The sequence below is a fragment of the Melospiza melodia genome, chromosome 4 (assembly GCF_035770615.1).
Source record: "Melospiza melodia melodia isolate bMelMel2 chromosome 4, bMelMel2.pri, whole genome shotgun sequence".
In the NCBI taxonomy this organism is placed as follows: domain Eukaryota; kingdom Metazoa; phylum Chordata; class Aves; order Passeriformes; family Passerellidae; genus Melospiza; species Melospiza melodia.
This window is the reverse complement of record NC_086197.1, coordinates 89611884-89629673: the sequence shown is the minus strand read 5'-3', so window position 1 is coordinate 89629673 and position 17790 is coordinate 89611884. Positions and strand designations below refer to the sequence as shown.

The 17790-nt window shown below is 39.8% G+C and overlaps 1 protein-coding gene across 3 annotated transcripts in view; it reads left to right on the top strand.

Annotated features, from left to right (window-relative positions):
- The window catches only part of DUS4L (dihydrouridine synthase 4 like), a 37126-nt gene that overhangs the window by 6515 nt on the left and 12821 nt on the right, over nt 1–17790 (top strand). For 2 of the 3 annotated variants that reach the window (XM_063155494.1, XM_063155495.1), the window contains exons 6-7: nt 1001–1227; nt 2685–4072. In XM_063155494.1, coding sequence (XP_063011564.1) covers nt 1001–1227; nt 2685–2950 — 493 coding nt within the window. In that variant the 3' untranslated portion in view covers nt 2951–4072. Of the gene's footprint in view, nt 1–1000; nt 1269–2684; nt 4073–8158; nt 8239–11530; nt 11632–13748; nt 13900–17790 lie in introns of those variants that run through there. The other variant, XM_063155496.1, reaches the window with a different exon arrangement.

The window sequence follows — 17790 nt, the reverse complement described above, 5'->3', positions numbered from 1 at the left end:
TCTGTATCATCACAAGGATTTGCTTTGTGAGCTATTAGAGAGCAGAGCCACAGTTGCAATTGAGTATAAAGGGATGGGTAACAAAACTGAGAACTGGTCCCACAGCTACTGTAAGGAATACATTCTGCTTCCCTACATCAGCATCTAAACTTCTGTAGACTTGTTTTTCATTGCTTTGTGTGCAGCTCAGAGAATAGAAGGCTCCAGGGGGACTTCACAGCAGCCTTCCAGTACCTAAAGGGAGTGAACAAGAAAGATGGAGACAGACTTTGTACAAAGGCATGATGTGACAGGACAAAAGGGAATGGCTTCAGGCTAAAAGAGGGCATGATTAGATTAAAAGAAATTAGGAAGAAATTCTTTACTGTGGAGGTGCTAAAGCCCTGGAGCAGGTTGTGCAGAGAAATTGTGGATGCCCATCCCTGGAAGTTTGGAAGGCCAGGTTGGATGAGCTCTGAGCAACCTGGTCTAGTGGAAGATCCAGGACCTCCCCATAGCAGGGGAATTGGAACTGAATGATGGTTAAGGTTGCTTCCACAGTGAGCCATTCTATGATTCTATGACCATTCTCGATGCATTATTTAGCCATATATCCTACGTGCCTTTTGTTATTTGTCTTTTAAGTTGCAACTCAGTTTCCAGTCCTTCTGGAAAGGGGGACTATTATAAATTAGATTTTTTTCCCCAATTTTTTTTCCCCACAAAATATGCAAAATCATGGCCTTGATTTTTTGGGTACCCTTCCTCAATCTTTATAAAATTTACCATGTATATTACAGAGATGTGATATAAGTGGGAAATGTTAAATTAAATACCAGTTTCCATACACTAAACTCATATATCTTAAAAACAGCTCAAAAATCAGACACTGTTTTTCAACTGTAATATTGGCTTTATACTGTTATTTATGGAAATCTGTGGTAATTCCTCCTTATGGAGGAATGCTTTTTATATAGGCCAGGAATTTACTACCTACTGCTTTCATTCCTTGCAATTTTAGGATCCATGAGGACTTAAAAAGAACAGTTGACCTGTGTCAGAAAGCTGAAGCAGCTGGAGTTTCATGGATTACAGTACATGGGAGAAGTATAGAAGAAAGGCATCAACCTGTACATTATGATGCAATTAAAATAATTAAACAAAGCATGTCCATACCTATTGTGGCTAATGGAGACATTAAATCTTTAAAAGATGCTGAAAATGTTCATCACTTGACAGAAGCAGATGGTAAGATTAAACATACTCTGTTTTCTAAGTACACTTACCAGGTTTCAAGGTATTTACTTTGAATGTAAGTAGGACATGATTTGAGTGCTTTCTCTCCTTGAGGAGACAAATGAAAGAGGGTATTTTAGATGCCTTAAAATACTCATAAGCAGAATCACTGGTGATCATCAGAACACTAGAGCACTGCTATTCAAAGCCACAAATAAATATTTCTGAGGCAAATTACAAAAGCTCTGTAATTAATTATGCTATCTCATTACTCAAGTAGTGGAGTTCAGGGGGACCTTCAGACATTCTGTCTCTTATGGAGCTGATAATACTAAAGAACTGTAAACTTCCACTTGGAAATCTTTACTTCCTGCACATTGGAGCAGATTTCCTACAGTAAGTACACAGTGGAAAAGGAATATATTGTTAAGCAGATGGTTAACTTCAAGGACACAGTGAGGCATTGCACTTTCATTTCAGTCATAGAATTCACAATAGATTCCTGCAACTGTCTGTCATTTCAAGACAGTATGGAAATTTGGTATATGTTCTGAAAAGGTAATCTGTATCTACAGACTTTGTGTCTTCCAGCTGGAGAAAAACAGGAAGGAGAGCAGTACCTGTGGCAGGTTTCTGCTGACACTGTTGCTGTTTAATAGCTACAACAGAAAATGAACTGAGCTGCCATGCTGCTTACAGTGACTTTCCCCCCAAATACAGAGCAGAAAGGAAATGCATAATACAAAAAAAAAATGTTCTCATAGTCCAGCTGACCTTGTTCCGTAGCAAAAATATTAAGCATTCAGTTTTTTCTGTCATGGACAATAACAAAATAAATGTTTCAGTTTTGATCATCCTATTTTTTAAGAAAAGACTGAGTGTGATAGATTATATCTTGATAGTGCAGAAAACTAGAAACCCTTAATCACAGAAAAATTACAATAGAACTTGTATGGGTTTGTCTGACAGTATTGGAGTAGAGTTGCAAATACACTACATGCTTGTTCAGAAAGATTTACTGCAGACCAAGAGTCCTAAAATGTACTTAATTGAGCCATTGAGCTCTTAGTGGAAGAAGAACAGTGAATAGACTGAGTTGCACAGAAAATTATTGGTCCTCTTTTGTCTTCCCATCATAATTTTATGTTACAAATCAATAAATGTGTGTAACTAATAAGAAGAAAGTACTAATTAGTTGCAGTTTCAAAAGAAGGGAAGAAATGCTTCTGCGACCTGTGTTTTGTTTCAGAATTTCTGGAATGTGTGGGTAGGTGTTGTAGATCCTCTGAGGTTTGCCTTGTTCAATGGATTTCTCTGATACAGCTGTAATACTCAGCCCTGTTGTTCTCTCATTACTATCTGTAAGCTTTGGGTGGGTGTCCTAAGGGGCGCTGTACAAACTCCACAGGAAGATTTAGCATAAAATTGAAACTAGAATGTAACTTACTGCTTTAATTTCCAATTTGAAGGTGTCATGGTGGCTAGAGGACTCTTGGCAAATCCAGCCATGTTTGCAGGATATGAAGAGACACCTTTTCAGTGCATCCAGGACTGGGTTGACATCGCCCTTGAGCACGGAACTCCTTTTACGTGTTTTCACCACCACTTAATGTACATGATGGAGCGCATCACTTCAAAACAAGAAAAAAAAGTTTTCAATGTTTTATCAAGTACCTCAGCAGTACTAGATTATCTGAATGACCATTATGGGTTGGGGCAAATGAAAGTATGTTAGTCCTATGAAAACTTGTATTTTGCAATTGTTGATAAACTATAAAAGTTTTCATTGGGTTTTTACTTTTTAGTCATATTTGTATATTGTGTAAGTATTTTCAACACAGCAAAACATTATTATTTGGATGATACTTTATATTTTTATGTCTCTTTTTTTCGCTCTAAAGAATATTCAGGATTCTACAAATGCAGAATTCTATTACAATGCAGAGAGGATTGATTATTGTAATTGATTGATTGTAGTAATCTATTGCTACAGAGAGGATTGATTATTGTAAGGCCCTAGTAATTTAATTTTTCACCAGATAATTGCTCACAGCAATATGATTACAAAACCAGGGCCTTTCTTACATTAAACCTCCTAAAATCAGGACTACTTATAGATAATGACAGTAATTTCAGACCAAAAGAATACAAAGGGAGCCACTGTAGAAGTTTTTGCTTTAGATAACATAAGCTTAAAGCCCATCATACTATCCTTTTTTAAATTTGATGTTTCTTTTGCAGCCTAAAACTCTGTTATTTATAACTTAGAAACATTCCATACTTCTTAGAGCAAAAGAAACACTGAATAGATAAACAATTATGGAAAGAACGAAGAAGGAAAATGAAGAGGGAAAGAAGAAAAAAGGAAGAGATAGTTTATGTACAAACTTAGCTGAATCTAATTACAAGACTTCAAGTTTAATCTAACTAAATTCAGGGGTTTTTATCTACCACAGAATAATTGTATACAAGATTAAATCCCCATCATCTACCAAACCAGAACTTTTTAGGTCAAAGAAGAGCTGACAGATTCTCTCAGTGGGGCTCCTGCAGTCCTTTCTGCCTGCTGGCATGTTGCTTATCAAAGCATGACAGCCACTTGGCTTTGAATCATTACATTGAGGTGAAATAGGGAAAATTAGAACAAGATAATAACATTAGACACCAGCTGCATGTGTTCTGCAAGGGAAATTTCACAAAACTATACAGTACAATTATTTGTAATCAAATAATTTTTTTCTTTATATATTTACACAGAAATTCATACCAAAAATTGCCGAGTTTTCTGACTGTGATTGTTCTTTGAATATATATGTGAATATTTCCAGATTTTATAAATAAATTACTTGGTTTTGTATGCAGTTGTAATTTTTTTTATTGGACAGCAATCTGGAGGAGGGAAGCTTGCTTTTGATGCTACTCCTCAAATATTTTCATAGTTCAGGTATCTTAAATTATCACTGTTTTTTTAATGCAATAGCATAAAATACTTGATTCTTTTTCATAATTAATATGTCTGATTTAGGCATATAAACAAAAGTTTGAAAGGCATGACCCAAGGCATCAGGTCCAGTTCACTATTTAAGGCAGCAAAGTTACGTAACTCTTCTGATATGATCACCTTCCCAATGTGCTAACAAATGGAAAACTACAGACATGCTTTGCTCTCCTAGGCCAGTTGAGACAACCTCTGCAACCATTTTTGGTGTGTCCATTCCTTCACACAACTATTTTTTCACTCTTCTGGATTGTAATATTTTCTTGATGTTAGTTGGGCACAGTTCTGTTTAGCATTCCAGGTAAATTCCCAGCAGTGTCCTCTACAATTAATACTACTTCTAATACTTCACTTTTCCCCCACTAATATATATCATGTAAATTATGAGCTCCCAGTTTTAGAGCAAAAGTTCTTACTTCCCAACTGCATGACTAGGGAATTTGTACTACCAAGAATTCCAGTATGAAGTTCATCCAATTATGTTGCAATGCTGTTCTCCTCAGTTCTGAAATGCCCCCAGCCTCCTCTGAAGTAAAACTATGCAACTCAATTGTAGAAGAAAAGGATTTGTGAAAGTATTAACTAAGCCCTTTTTTGCCATCTTCTTAAGAGTTTTATGATTTGGCTAGCAACTACTATATGTAGCAAACTCCCATTAGCCTCAAGGAGCAGAGAAGATTTACTATATATAATCAACACAAAGGCTTTATTTTTTTTCTGTAGTATTGGGAAAATTGAATTTTAGAGGACTGGAAATACCTTGACCTATTTAGGAACTGAGTACTTGATGATTTTGAAGGCAGCAGTTGTTGTGCCTGTGTGAGATTAATCACAGAGATTTCTGCCTGAAGTACAAGACCTAGGTAGCTGTTAATAGTGGTAGTAATTATGGAGTGCTTGATCTTGCCTTTTATGTATCATAAAAGTCAATGGAAGTTCATTATCCCTTTTCAAGGGTGAAATGAATTGTTCACCTTCCATTCTGAATTTTGTATGCATCTGAACATACTTCACTGTGTTTCTATAGAATGAACTGCAAAGTTGGAGGCTTTAAGCCATACTTTGAACACCACGCAGTTCCAATATACATAAATTGCTAAGGATGAGAGTTATTCAGCTACCAGTGTTGTTTTTACAATGTGTTCATATTTCTCATTATAAGATATTTGAATGTGGAAAAATACTAATTTCCAGGTTAAGATCACTGGATGTAGTCCTTCTGCTGTATATGTTACTTTTAATGTCACCAGGTGGTCAGTCTTTCTGTTTCCTAGTTTTTAAATCTTGTAGCATAAGTGCAAAGCAAGTAATATAATATCCAAAGCCTTGTTTCCTATTTTAGGTTCTTTGCTCATTTAACTGATCCTGTTCTTTATGTTAAACGCCCCTGCCATACAATACCATATTCTCATAATACCTCTATGCTTTTGCAACTTTTATCTTGCCACGGTAACCCCAGCACTTGCACACAGCCTGTACAATTCCAGTTTCTCTATTGCCTGTTGTTAGGCTTTTTAGATCTCTTGGGTTGATGGTTGGGCAAAAGCAGTGTGTGATGATAAGGCTGTCACAGAAGCCAAAACAGAACAAGTTTAAACTTTCCTTTTGTTTCAAAAGAGAATTAGTTGATTTCACTCCTCTAACCAGCCGTTAGTATACAAGCATTTCCTATTTCTGCTTCTGAATACTTTGTCACTTCCCTAATGGAAGAGGGAGGTATTCCTTTTAACTGTGATTCTTGAAGGTTTGTGAATTTTTTTCACTAAAGCAGACAGCCATTATATAAATATATATATATATATATATATATATATATATAGTATAGCATCATATTCATCATATGGTGGTTCAGTATATGAGAGACAGCCTTTGATGAACAACCCTTCTACAGCTTCAGTTAGAATTCCTTCCAGGAGCAGCAGAGTGCACTCAACAGGAAAACAGAGGTCTCACAGAGGTTTGCAGGAGACCTCTCTTTTCTTCCTATCTCATTTTGGGTTGGTGGGGAACATGCATCAGCTGCAGGGAAGTGCACAGCAATCATACTCATAGTGAGCCTTTCTGAGATATTATGGAGCCCCTAAAGTGAAAAAGTGGCTCCAAGTCTCTGGCATCAGGGACAAGTGAATACAGTCCTACCATTATGAGGCTGTGCTACTGGGAGAGCAGCTTACAGTGCTGGAAAGGTGAGTAAGCAGCTCAGAAATGGAAACTGCTCTGTAATTAAAGGAAAGTCTTTATTCACATTTTAACAGCTTCAGTGAAGTATACTGGCTGTAGGCCAATAGCTAAAATGTAATAACCAGAACATTCTAAGAGGTTGTGTTTTGTCTATAGTGCTGATAATGTATGTTTATGAAAATGTGTTAGAAATACTACTTAAAACTGGGGCTATTCCTACTGTGTAGATTGGATTGAAATGACTCCTTATATCTCTCTCCAGTATTTGTTGTGCATAAACAATTATTTGGGATGTAACCTTTCATCCAGACATTGCTTGGCAGCAACTAGAAAAATGTTGACACACTGGCTCCATCCCCAGGCTGCAGACCTGGGAAATTTTAAGTAAACAATTTCAGATTGTGAGCAGCTGCAAACAGCTCTGCTCAAAACTGCTTATGCAAGAACTTCCCACCCCATGTCAGTTCCAGTGGATTAGAGTAACAAAGAACTACTATTCACAGCATTTTATGTCTCATGTTGATGGAACTTAATTGGGAATGAATTCCCCAAAGCAAGTAATTGTGTCAAAGAGTGCTGGTGATGCCCAGGTAGACAAGGTAATCTCTTGCACTGACAGCACCTCAGCATCTGTTAGGATCAAAAGGAAAAAGTGATCAGAGCATGGCCTTCTTATATAGGAGCAAAGAAGGAGAGTTGCATGGAAATAATGTGCTTGGAGTCTTGGTATGCAGATAAAAAACATTGAGCAGGACCGTAGGATGGAACAGGGTTTTCTGAAGGAATTCTGTTTTATTCATGAGGCCCAAACAGGCCTGTTGGAGCGTGTTTGAGACTGTTGTTGGATTGTTATTTGTGCTGTCTTTATGAATGCTGGACCTGTACTCCTTGAGAAAACTACTTACTGGGTCTTAATACATTTATGTCGTGTAACACTTGAAGGAGGGGATGGATGGACACACGTAGTATTTTAATTGAACTTTAGAAACTCATGATAATGTTGGAGAGCAGAGCTGAACTCCCAAGTCGATTAAGCTCGAGTCACGAAGCGGTGGGATGATCACAGCAGCATTCCACAGCAAAATGCTTACAACCAATTCCCTAGACAGGAAAAAGATAATACTCATTTGAACCGTTCTCAGCGCGTAGATCCACGCGTTTCCCAACAGAGGTGCGGCACCGATGAGTGCCCGGGCAGCCGGGCCGGGCCGGACGCGGCCTGTGCGCTGGGGGGGACCGGGCCGGACTCGGACTCTGCATCCCTCCCCCGCCCGCACCTTTCCCCGGCCCGGCCGGCGGCAGCTCCGCGCCGCCCCCGCCGTGTCACTCAGCCCCGTCCCGGCCCACATCCCCCGGGCAGGGCGGAGGCGGCACCGTGCGCGCACCGACACCCCGGTTCCCCGGCCGCCCCGCCCTGTGCCGGCAGAGAGACCGGTCCGCGCTTCCGTAGCCGCGGCCGGTGAGGCCCCGCTCCCGCCCTCTGGCCGCCATCAGCTCCGCCGGGTGCCGGCGCTGACGAGGTTCGGAGGCAGGCCGGGCGGGAGGCAGCGGGAATGAGGCGGCCCCGGGGCTCCGCGGCCGCACGGGTGGCGCCGGCAGCGCTGGGGGGCGGGAGGCGGCGGGAGGAACCCGCGGGGCTCTGCCCGCCAGGCCGGCGCGGCCCCGGGCTGTCCCGGTGCCCATTTCCCTGTCCCCGGGGTCGTTCGGGAGGGGAAGTCAGAGCCGCCCGTTCCTCCGCAGGCCGCCGGGACGATGACTTTCCAGTGGACGGCAGTGGCTGCCTTCCTGTATGGCGAAGTCGGAGTAATTCTCGTGCTCTGCCTGCCGTTCATTTCTCCGCTGAGGTAGGAGGACTTGGGTGTGCTGAGCAACACAGCTTGCGCTTCTCACCAGCTTGGGTTTATTTTCATAACCACGGAGCTTTGCTGCATCCTGAACTAGTTGTAAACAAAACCGAAGGAATGCTGTTAGGGACTCGAGTGTCAGGAGCTGCAGGAATCGCAAGGCTCCTTAAGGAGCTTTACGGTTTCTACGCAGTGCTGATTCATCCGGGGGCAGCGGTCGGGGTGCCCAGAGGAGCCCCCGGCTTTGCTCAGCAGGTGAGACGGCTTCTCCCAGAGCTGGGGAGCAGGCAGCGTAGAGAAAGGCACCCGGCAGTAATTAATGAGAGGACAGTGCGGTTTTTTCAGCAGTTTGTCAGATTTGTGAGGCGCAGTTTTATGTTTTGGTGTACGCTAGGCGTTGTGGGTGTTGAAGAGATAAGACGTCAGATACTCAAAGCAAGCGGCAAACTGTGTGTAACGGCTGCAAGAAATTTGTGATCACTTGTTTAAAAAAACTGGAGTTGAGTTTGAAGCAGAAGGTTCAGGACTACTGGAATAAAGACCTCTGTAAAACTCTATAAAAACTCATATAAAAATTAAGAAAATAGTACTACTTCTGGAACACAACACAAATATTAAGAAAATAATAAATTCTTGTAAAATAAATGCACACAGTAAGGGAAAGAAACAAAATTAGTTTATTACCTTTAGTGTTTGCAGAGGCCTGATTCACAGCATTATCTTGTTTCCTGTAAGTTGCTCTTCAAATTTGGTAATATTATTTCCCTACAGGAAATAAAGCTAGATTCTCTGCAGGAGGCAGAGAAGCAGACTTCTGCTTTCTTTTTAGGATATCAGTAAGTCTTCCAAGAGGAACCAAACCCACAAAAGAAGGAGTCTTAAAGTGAGAAACCACAACCCCCCAAAACGAGAAGCAGAACAAAACTTTAAAGCTGTCTCACCAATGCTCTGTAAAACTGTTGCATGTTTGTTTCCTGCATCTTTAGATGTATTTAGAATGATGTAGCATTTACCATCCTGTTAAGGAGCAAGAGTTGTTGTGGAAAGTCTGGGTTTGACTACTTAAACCTGTGGAGGAGTCTTGAAAACGACTGGCTCCTCCACAGCTGATACCAATGATTAGGCATGTGTCCTCAGCTTGAGAAATGGAAACTGTTCTGAAATCTAATTCAGCCTCTGGTTTTTTACAAGTTGACTTGCAAGGAGTTCAGCATTTCAACACAGACTATTGAGTTGTTGTATTTCTTACTGTTCTCTAAGCAAAAGTGCAACTATGTAAGAGGAGAGGAGTATTACGGGAGTCATAATCATCAGATTATTAATGGCTTATGTGAGGAAACTAGCTGCAAGAATTTCTGCAGGCTGATGTCACAAGCAGAATACTTTGGGAGTACTGAAATATGTTTCACTTATGGTGCAAACAGAGTCCAGTGTTTGTGGCTGAAAAGCAAATTCCTAATGTGCAGCTTTACCAAAATTTATTCAAATATTAAACACAGTGCTTTTTATTCTATGGAAAGGATAGATTTGTATGCTTTGTTTGGAGCATATTCAGCTATTCCTCTGAACAGGGGTTTCTGAAAGAGTGAAATCACGTTATCCTTTATGGGGTACATGCAATTAACTTCTTAACAAAACTTGCAGGAATTTTGTGGGGTTAAAAATCAGATTTAGCTGCTGTGACAGTACCAGGGGGCAGCAGCTCTGCCTGACACATCTCGGTGGCCTGGGAGCTGCTTCTGTCAGCAGTAAGGCATGCATGGTTACTGACAGGTGGGAAACTGCTGTTCTTGGAAGTTTTGATTTACTTGGTTGTCAGTTTTCAAATGGATTGCTTCTCTCTCTTGTGTGTGCACATTTTTTAAATTTTTTTTTTCAAATTTGCTAACTAGTTTGTAAGTTCCTGGGGAACAAGTAGATTGACAGTATAAAAATGCCAATATACAGAGACAGGTCAGATTTGTTCTACAAGGTGTAGTACACTAAGCTGGTGGCTAGTATTATAGTACAGAAGTTTTATATTTATATGACTTTTGTCACCAAAAACAAGAGCAGTGTTAGTAAATGTGAATGTTAATTCTTGTTGAGGGAAAATAAATGTGAAAATACAGGAAGATTTTCCAGTAAAGAGATCCATATTTTTAGCCTGATTATAACTTGGCAGTGTAGTTTATCTAAGATCATACCTCAAAGAATCACTTCTGAACTGAAGGTCAGGATGGAGTTTGGAAAATTGCATGTTTAAAGAGTTAGTGAATTGGTTTTGTTTGAGCTCAAAGTAAGTTTTTTGTTTGATACAGACTGTGGCTGTCTGCTATAAAGAATTCAGATTATGCTGGAAGACTTCAATGAGATTTTTGCATGCACAATGCAAAAACATTTTAATTCTTTCTGATGGAGAGCTGGAAAGAGCTATAGGAGATGATGCTACAGTTTCATTTAAATTAATAGTAGGTTGGCAACCACTGTTAGAGGGCAAATGGTCTCTGGTAAGCATAAATAGTCTTAACAAAAGTAGGAAATTTTACCTCCTATAATCAGATGGTGAGTGATATTCTGTGTTACATCCCTATGGCATGGCCAGGTATTATTTCATTTGTGCAGTAGCACTGATTCTAACCTGCAGCAAAGGACAAGTAGGTGCTCTGTTATCACTTGTTTCAGTTCATTTGAGCACATCAGATGCTCTTTGTTTGTGCTGCAAGTATGACTTCTGCTACAGCCCTTCATGCAGCAATATCAAATAGACAACTAATTGTTCAAAAAAAGGAAGTAGTCTACACCACCGTTGGCCTCACCAGAAGTCACTTCTGTAGCCAGCAAATTTATGCCTGGGAAAGAGATTTTAAGCCTTAACAAAATATGAACACAAGACTTGTATTTTTTGTTGTCATTACGAGTAAGAATGTAATAACAGTCCTTGTACTTCAGAGTTAATAGAGGTACTAGTGGTTAAAAAATAAAAATAATGGAAGTGGTTTTACAGTCTTTACCCTATCCCTTGTTATATTTAGGACTGAATACAATGTATGAAAGCCAAAGCATAAGCTAAAATAAAACACATCTGCAGAGTATCTGCTATCATGCAAAAAATTTGCAAGTATTAACAACAAAAAAAGAGAAGTTAGATTACTGGATAAGTTAACATATACCTAAATTATATTGCAGTTAAAGCAGCTGTTCAGAGACGTTATACAAGTCCCTTATCAATAACAAGGCTCTCTTCTGTGGGGTTATAATGCTCTTCTTTTAGTGCTTAATTATTTTTGAATAACACAATTCTATTTTACAGATGGCAGAAGATTTTTATGTTTCCTCTATGGAGCAAAATGGCAGTATTTTGGAACAAGATGTTCCTTACAATAATAGTTTTGTTGATCGTCTTGTTTCTTGGTAAGTGTTAGATAATTTCTTAACAAATGGGTAAAAGAAACCTGGTACACTGAGTTTATATGAATAAACTAATGGAAAGGATTCAAGCCTAGTGTAAGTCAGCTAATTTATTGAAAAATTATACAATGAAACGAAAGAGGAGAGGGCTAATGCTGCATCCACATTGGGAATCCAAATGCAATTGTATTATACTGAGTGAATGAGAAGGAAAAACGGAGCTTAGGGAAACCAAGCAGCAGCCTAGACTTTGTCACACAGGTAAATGAACTTGTTTGACACCAGAATTTGGCTGAGCTGTACCTCATGCAGCAGATGGCACTCTTTCTTTTGGTTGCTGTTGAAGTAGAAGACCAGAATATATCAAAGCACTGGGCTGTTTGAAAACTTCTACTCAGCACAGATACAAAACAGCTGCTGGCTTCGTTTGTTATGGGTGGATCCTAAGGTCTGTGAAGTAAAAGTAAAGCTTTAGTGGTTACCATATGCCTGACTGTTTTAATTTGATGTCTGTCCTGACTGTTGTGAGGTAGGCATCTTCTGTATTTCAGTGATGAAAGCAGTTCTCCTGTGTTTTGGGGATATTAAGTAGTTCTCCATGGATAAGTGTTTCCAGTGCCTTAGAATATACATGCTACTTAATTCCAGGCTACTTGGAATTGAAAGAAAAAATGCATGGTTTTATCTTCTGCTGAGGGAAACATATATAACTATGTCAGACTAGGCTATAGGACCATATTCTTAATATTTAAAGTACTAGAAATTCAAATAGGCTGTTTCATTAATTTTTAAAGATTATGTTTAGTATTATTCTTAAAAGTAGGTCTTCAGTGAATGGCTTAAGATTGAGAACTAATGTATTTGATTTACTCTGTTGAACTGCTGTTGAAAACTTGGGCCAGAGTTTGCTTTTGACTTGGTGATGATCATTGGTTTTGTGGAAAGAGAGAAGAGGGCTAAAGGGAAGCAGTGATGAGATACCTGCCCCGTAGCATGAAGTGACAGGTTACTGCAGGCCTAGACTCTTCCTATAGCACAGGGACATGCATTTGTTTGCTCCTAGTCTTTGAGGCATTGTTTGAAGCTTCATTTCAGGGTTTTTTTAAGGTCCAAATTACTCAGACATATGAGAGAGACAGTCATGAGTGATGATAGTCACTCATGCTTTTCATTGGAGTTGATTTTGCCTGCTTAGACAAATTCAGCAAAAATTTAATAACATCTGGCCAAAGTATTCTGCACGAACATGTCATGAAATGACAATTTATTGATGTGCAGGAGGAGATTTAAGGAGCTGTATTGGTTGTAGGAATGTCTGATGAACTTATGTTTAAAGATAGTAATATGAACTCTTAACTGGGTTAGGTTTGGGGTTTATGTGGATGTAAGTCCTAATTAATTATTTTGTCCTTTGAAAGGTGTTTACAGTGCACTGGCCCTTTTGCAGTGCTATCAGAAGTATGTGATGGATGAAAGGAAACTGAAAGATGTATGAAAGGCAGATGAAAGCGGAGTTGTAGCTTTCCTTCTCTGATCTTTTTACAGTTAGTAGTTGCTACTGTTACTACTGCTGTGTTGCTGTAGTCTTCCTGTTTTAATGGATATTAAAGAAATAATTTTTTCCCTCTGACTGAAGTATAAAGTAGACCCTTCTGTCATTACTAAAACACTTGCATATCTTTAAAAAACTCTGTGTAAAGCCAAAACTTGAGAAAATACTGCTTCGTTTTGCTTTTCTTTCTCTTTTCTCACTGTTTGTCCACTGGGGAATTTTAGCTCAGTTGTCAGCAGTGACATTTTGACACCATAGGGTCTTTGGTAACATCTGTAGAGTGAGTTGCTTTGATCTGATCCCTCGTGGCTGGGTACAAGTGTTTGAAATACCTGTTCAGGCATATTTTGGGCAATGGTTTGTTGTATTTCTGGGTATGTGCTAGAGCGGTTCATGATTAATCAAGACCAATCTTTGAAATGTATGGATAACATAATTGCTGTCACTATTTGTCCTATTACTTTTTGCTGAGCAGAAAATCAAAGTACATATTTCTAGTACTAAAGTGTGGTTTAGCATGCATGCACACCCACAGATGTGAATAAGAACAGACTGTTTTTGTTTGCAGATGCTGTTAGAGAAGTCAGGAAATACTCATCTGTTCATGTGAATGAAAAGGCTGCAAATGTCAACAGCAGTGCCTTTGATCATATTCAGATGAAACTCTTTCGGTCTCAAAGAAACCTGTATCTCTCAGGTTTTTCCTTATTTCTTTGGCTGTAAGTATAACATTTTTGAATGTTTACATAGTATATTTATTACAGGAACTATTGCACAAAGTAATTGTAAAGTAAAGGTCAGAAACACAATTTCAGGAGATTAAAGAATTAATTGTTACCAGATTGGCTGCAAGGCAGGTAAGATCAGGGAAAATAATACCTTACAACTGTTCGAAGATTGGAAGGATATGTGAGCAACACATGGAAAGAAACGTTTTGAGTGCTGGAGAAAACATGTATTTTGCAGAAGTTTCTTTGGGGATTACTCATTCGTTTCCTTCCTTAAACTTACACCCTTTGTTTTGCACATGGAAAACTGGAATAAAAAACTGCTCAAAAACTAAAGTACTGTTAAATATTGTTATTATCTGGCGAGCTGGTGTCATTGCACTCTGCTATGTTAAGAATCAAAGCGTGAGCCTACCTGACCCACTTCAGCTCAAGCTTGAAGTTAAGAACTGTAGGATAATATTCCAGCTTTCAAGGAAAGTTACAGTTGTATTTCAGATCAAACACTTTGTGGCAACTTGCCTATTATGATATGTTCTTAAGTCTGGTATCTCTTTCAGGATGTCTAAGTTCAGCTACTAAAACAGGGTAAGGGAAAGGGCAGTTCTGTACTGCCCACCTGTAGCAACCAAGACTACCTGTGAATCAGTAGGCACAACAACCTGCAGATCTTATCAGTTGGGCTGGGAGCACACGAAGTCACTGGACACAGATAATGTGAACAAACAGAAACAGACATGTTGGTCTGATGATTTCCATTTGTACATTTTTCTGGTGGCTGGACAACGAGTGTTGGTCCTCATAGGAGTTCCTTCAGTGAGCTGCTTGACATTGCCTCAATACTCAAGAGGAGCACAGGACAAGAGAATCAGACTTACAACAAACTTCTTCCCCTTTGAGTGATGTGTGGCTATTTTAGCAGACCATCCAGCATAAAAAGTGTTAAGGAAAAATGAATAGAAAGCCTGAGCAGAAAAGCTTTGGAAAAAACAATGTGGCTGTAGCCTTGCTCAATAGTGGTAGGAATACATCAAGTTCTTTGTCTTCCTACAGAGAGGTTAAGTAAATATGCACAAATATGTTTTTAATCTCTGCTCCAGGAGGAATAGCTAGATTGTGTCCCACAAAAGAATTGGAAGCTGATCTCTCAGGATCCTACTTATATTCAGCTTCCAAAGAGGAAAACTTGTCAAGTGACCCCAGTAGATTATTTTGTATAAAAACTCTGCTCTTGAAGACGTTTTCTTGAGGTTTTTTTGAGCTGCTGGCCTTCCCCCAGATTTAAGAGAAGTAAGCACTCCTCCAGTAGTCACTACTAAGAAAAGAGGACTTTTCTTAGTAGAGCTGGTTTGCTAATCCATGAAACAGATATGTCTGTCAGAGAAGTGAGGAGAAAGTGTTCCTTGGCTTGCCTTACCCTGTACTGCTATACCATCACCCAAACAATTTGAGACCCCATCTAGTGTGAGTGGGTAATTGGATGCCTCTAGTTCATTCTTTAAGTCAGTTTTGGTTCATTTTAGCACATCAGCCAATAGGAGAACTCCACAAGAATGGTATATGGAGATTCAGAAAATGGAGGAGGCTGGGAGCTTGTCACTTCTGGCAAGACAACAGCATTGTGGGGTTCAGGGATTGCAGAGCATTGGGTACAGGTGAGGAAAATTACCTATCAGAGGGGGCATTGGGGCCAGCTGAGCCTCTCATCTGCAAACTGTGCAGAAAAGAGGAGGGTCACAGCCCCTGGAGACTGTCCCCTGGGTGGGACAAAGACACCCATCTCTAGTCTGACCTGGTCCTCTCTTAGCCCGTGCTGAACCAGAGAGGGATAAAAAGGGCTGAAAACTAAAGAAAATCTCAAGAAGCCCACTGCTCACTGGTGCCTTCTAGGAGAGTCAGCAGGGTATGTCACATCATCCCAGCAGTGGAAGATGCAGCTAGGGAGTGCATAGGCCAGTTTGGCATATAAAATTCTGTGACATCCTAGGATGGCAGAGGGAGTTGGCCAATGTCATTGTAAGGCTTAGTTTGAAAGATCACAATTCTGGGGAGAATCCTGGTGACTGCAGAAAGGCAAACATTGCACCTGTCTTCGAGGGCAGAAAACAGGATGTAAGAAACTAGAGACTGGCCTCCCTGGAAAGGCTTTGAAGGAAATTTTACTCAAAGACATCTTCAGGGACATGAAGGACACAATGACTTGGAATACCCATCACAGATTTACTTAGGAAAGATGATACCTGAACATCCTTGTTGCCTTCTGCAGTGAGGTGAATGGCTGTGTGGATAAAGAGCAGAATATCCTTTTTGCAAGGCCTTTGACATAGTGTCTTTTAGTATCCTGATAGCCCAACTGTGGAGGGATACAGGCTAAAGAAAAAAGCAGGTGGGAAATTCCCTGGACCTTTGGGCTCAAAGGATAATAACAATGTGAATTTCAGCTGGTGTTTCTCAGGGGTCCGTCCTGGGCTCAATATTGCTTAATGCCTTTATTAACGGCATGGATGATAGGATTGAGTGTGCTCTCAGCAAACTGGTCACATTTCCAATTCAGAGTGGTTGACACCTTGGAGAGCAGTGCTGCTTTTCAGAGGGAGCCAGAAAGGTTGAAGAAATGTGCTGACAGAAATCTCATGAAGCTCAGCAAAGACAAATGCAAAGCCTGACATTTTATTGGATAATCATATACGGCATCCAGGCTGGAGACTGGCTGCATGGGTGGGTAGGAAGCAGTTTTACAGGAAAAAACCTGGGGATCCTGGTAGACAGCCAATCGTGTGTTGAGCTGTGATAGCAAGGATGCAGTTAGCAGGTCAAGGAAAATGGTTATTCTGCTCTGGAATAACACATTGAATGCTGCAGCTGCAGGACTGTGTCCAGTTTTAATTCCCCAAATTACTGGAGTACTGCAGTGGGGTACAGAGAAAGTTGGAGGCTGAAATACATGACCAATGAGGAGATGATGAAGGAGCTTTGCTTTCAGCCAAAAGAGGCTTTGAAGGGAAAATCCTATTGGTTTCTGTCTGTCTAGTAGTAAAAAAGATGGATGCAGTTCATCTCAGTGGATGCAAAAAGGAATGACAAGAGGTAACAGGAACCTGAGATGTTCTGATCTGTGGTAGGAAAGTGCTGCTGCTGTCAAGAGCAGTTAAGCACTGGAACAAGGACCCTGAAGGATGGTGGAATCTCCCATCACTGAAGATGGTAGGAACTCAACTGGATAAACCTCTGAGCAATCTGCTTAACTTGTCCTGCTTATCGTGAGATGGAAGCCTCTTTTGACTTGATTCTGTGATTCTCTGTTAGTTTTGATGTTTTAATGACTCCTGCATTTGTAAGTTAATAAGCAATAGTAAATTTGCTAACCTGTGGAAAAGTAGTGACATAGGGACCTTAGCTTTTATATTAGCCCCCTAAAAAAGTAAGGAAATGAACTTTCAATGAAAAAGCAAGGGGTGGAAGGAAGCTTAACTTGAAAAGATCTGTTAATACTCTTTCAGTTATGAAAAAGTCAATTACTTAGATTTTCAGATTTTTTTGAAGAGCAGCTGCATAGTTAGATTATAGGCATTAATTTAATTCACTGTTATGTTGCTTTGATTCAGCAACATTTGAAAGACTTCATGATGAATAATGAAAATAGTGATGCAAAGAATCAAGCAAGGTATTTGCAAAGCTTAGAATTGAGGTGCCATATCAATGCTGACATGCAGACATGTTCTATTTAACTGTATTGACAGTACTTGAAAGATTATTATGCTCATACTGTTAATTTTATTCTTGCAAGGCTGTTTATGAAGTTGTGTTTGTTTTTTTTTTTCTTTCTTCCCTATACTCATTACCATAACTTGTTTGGTTCTTGAGTTTGGAGATCAATCCTGT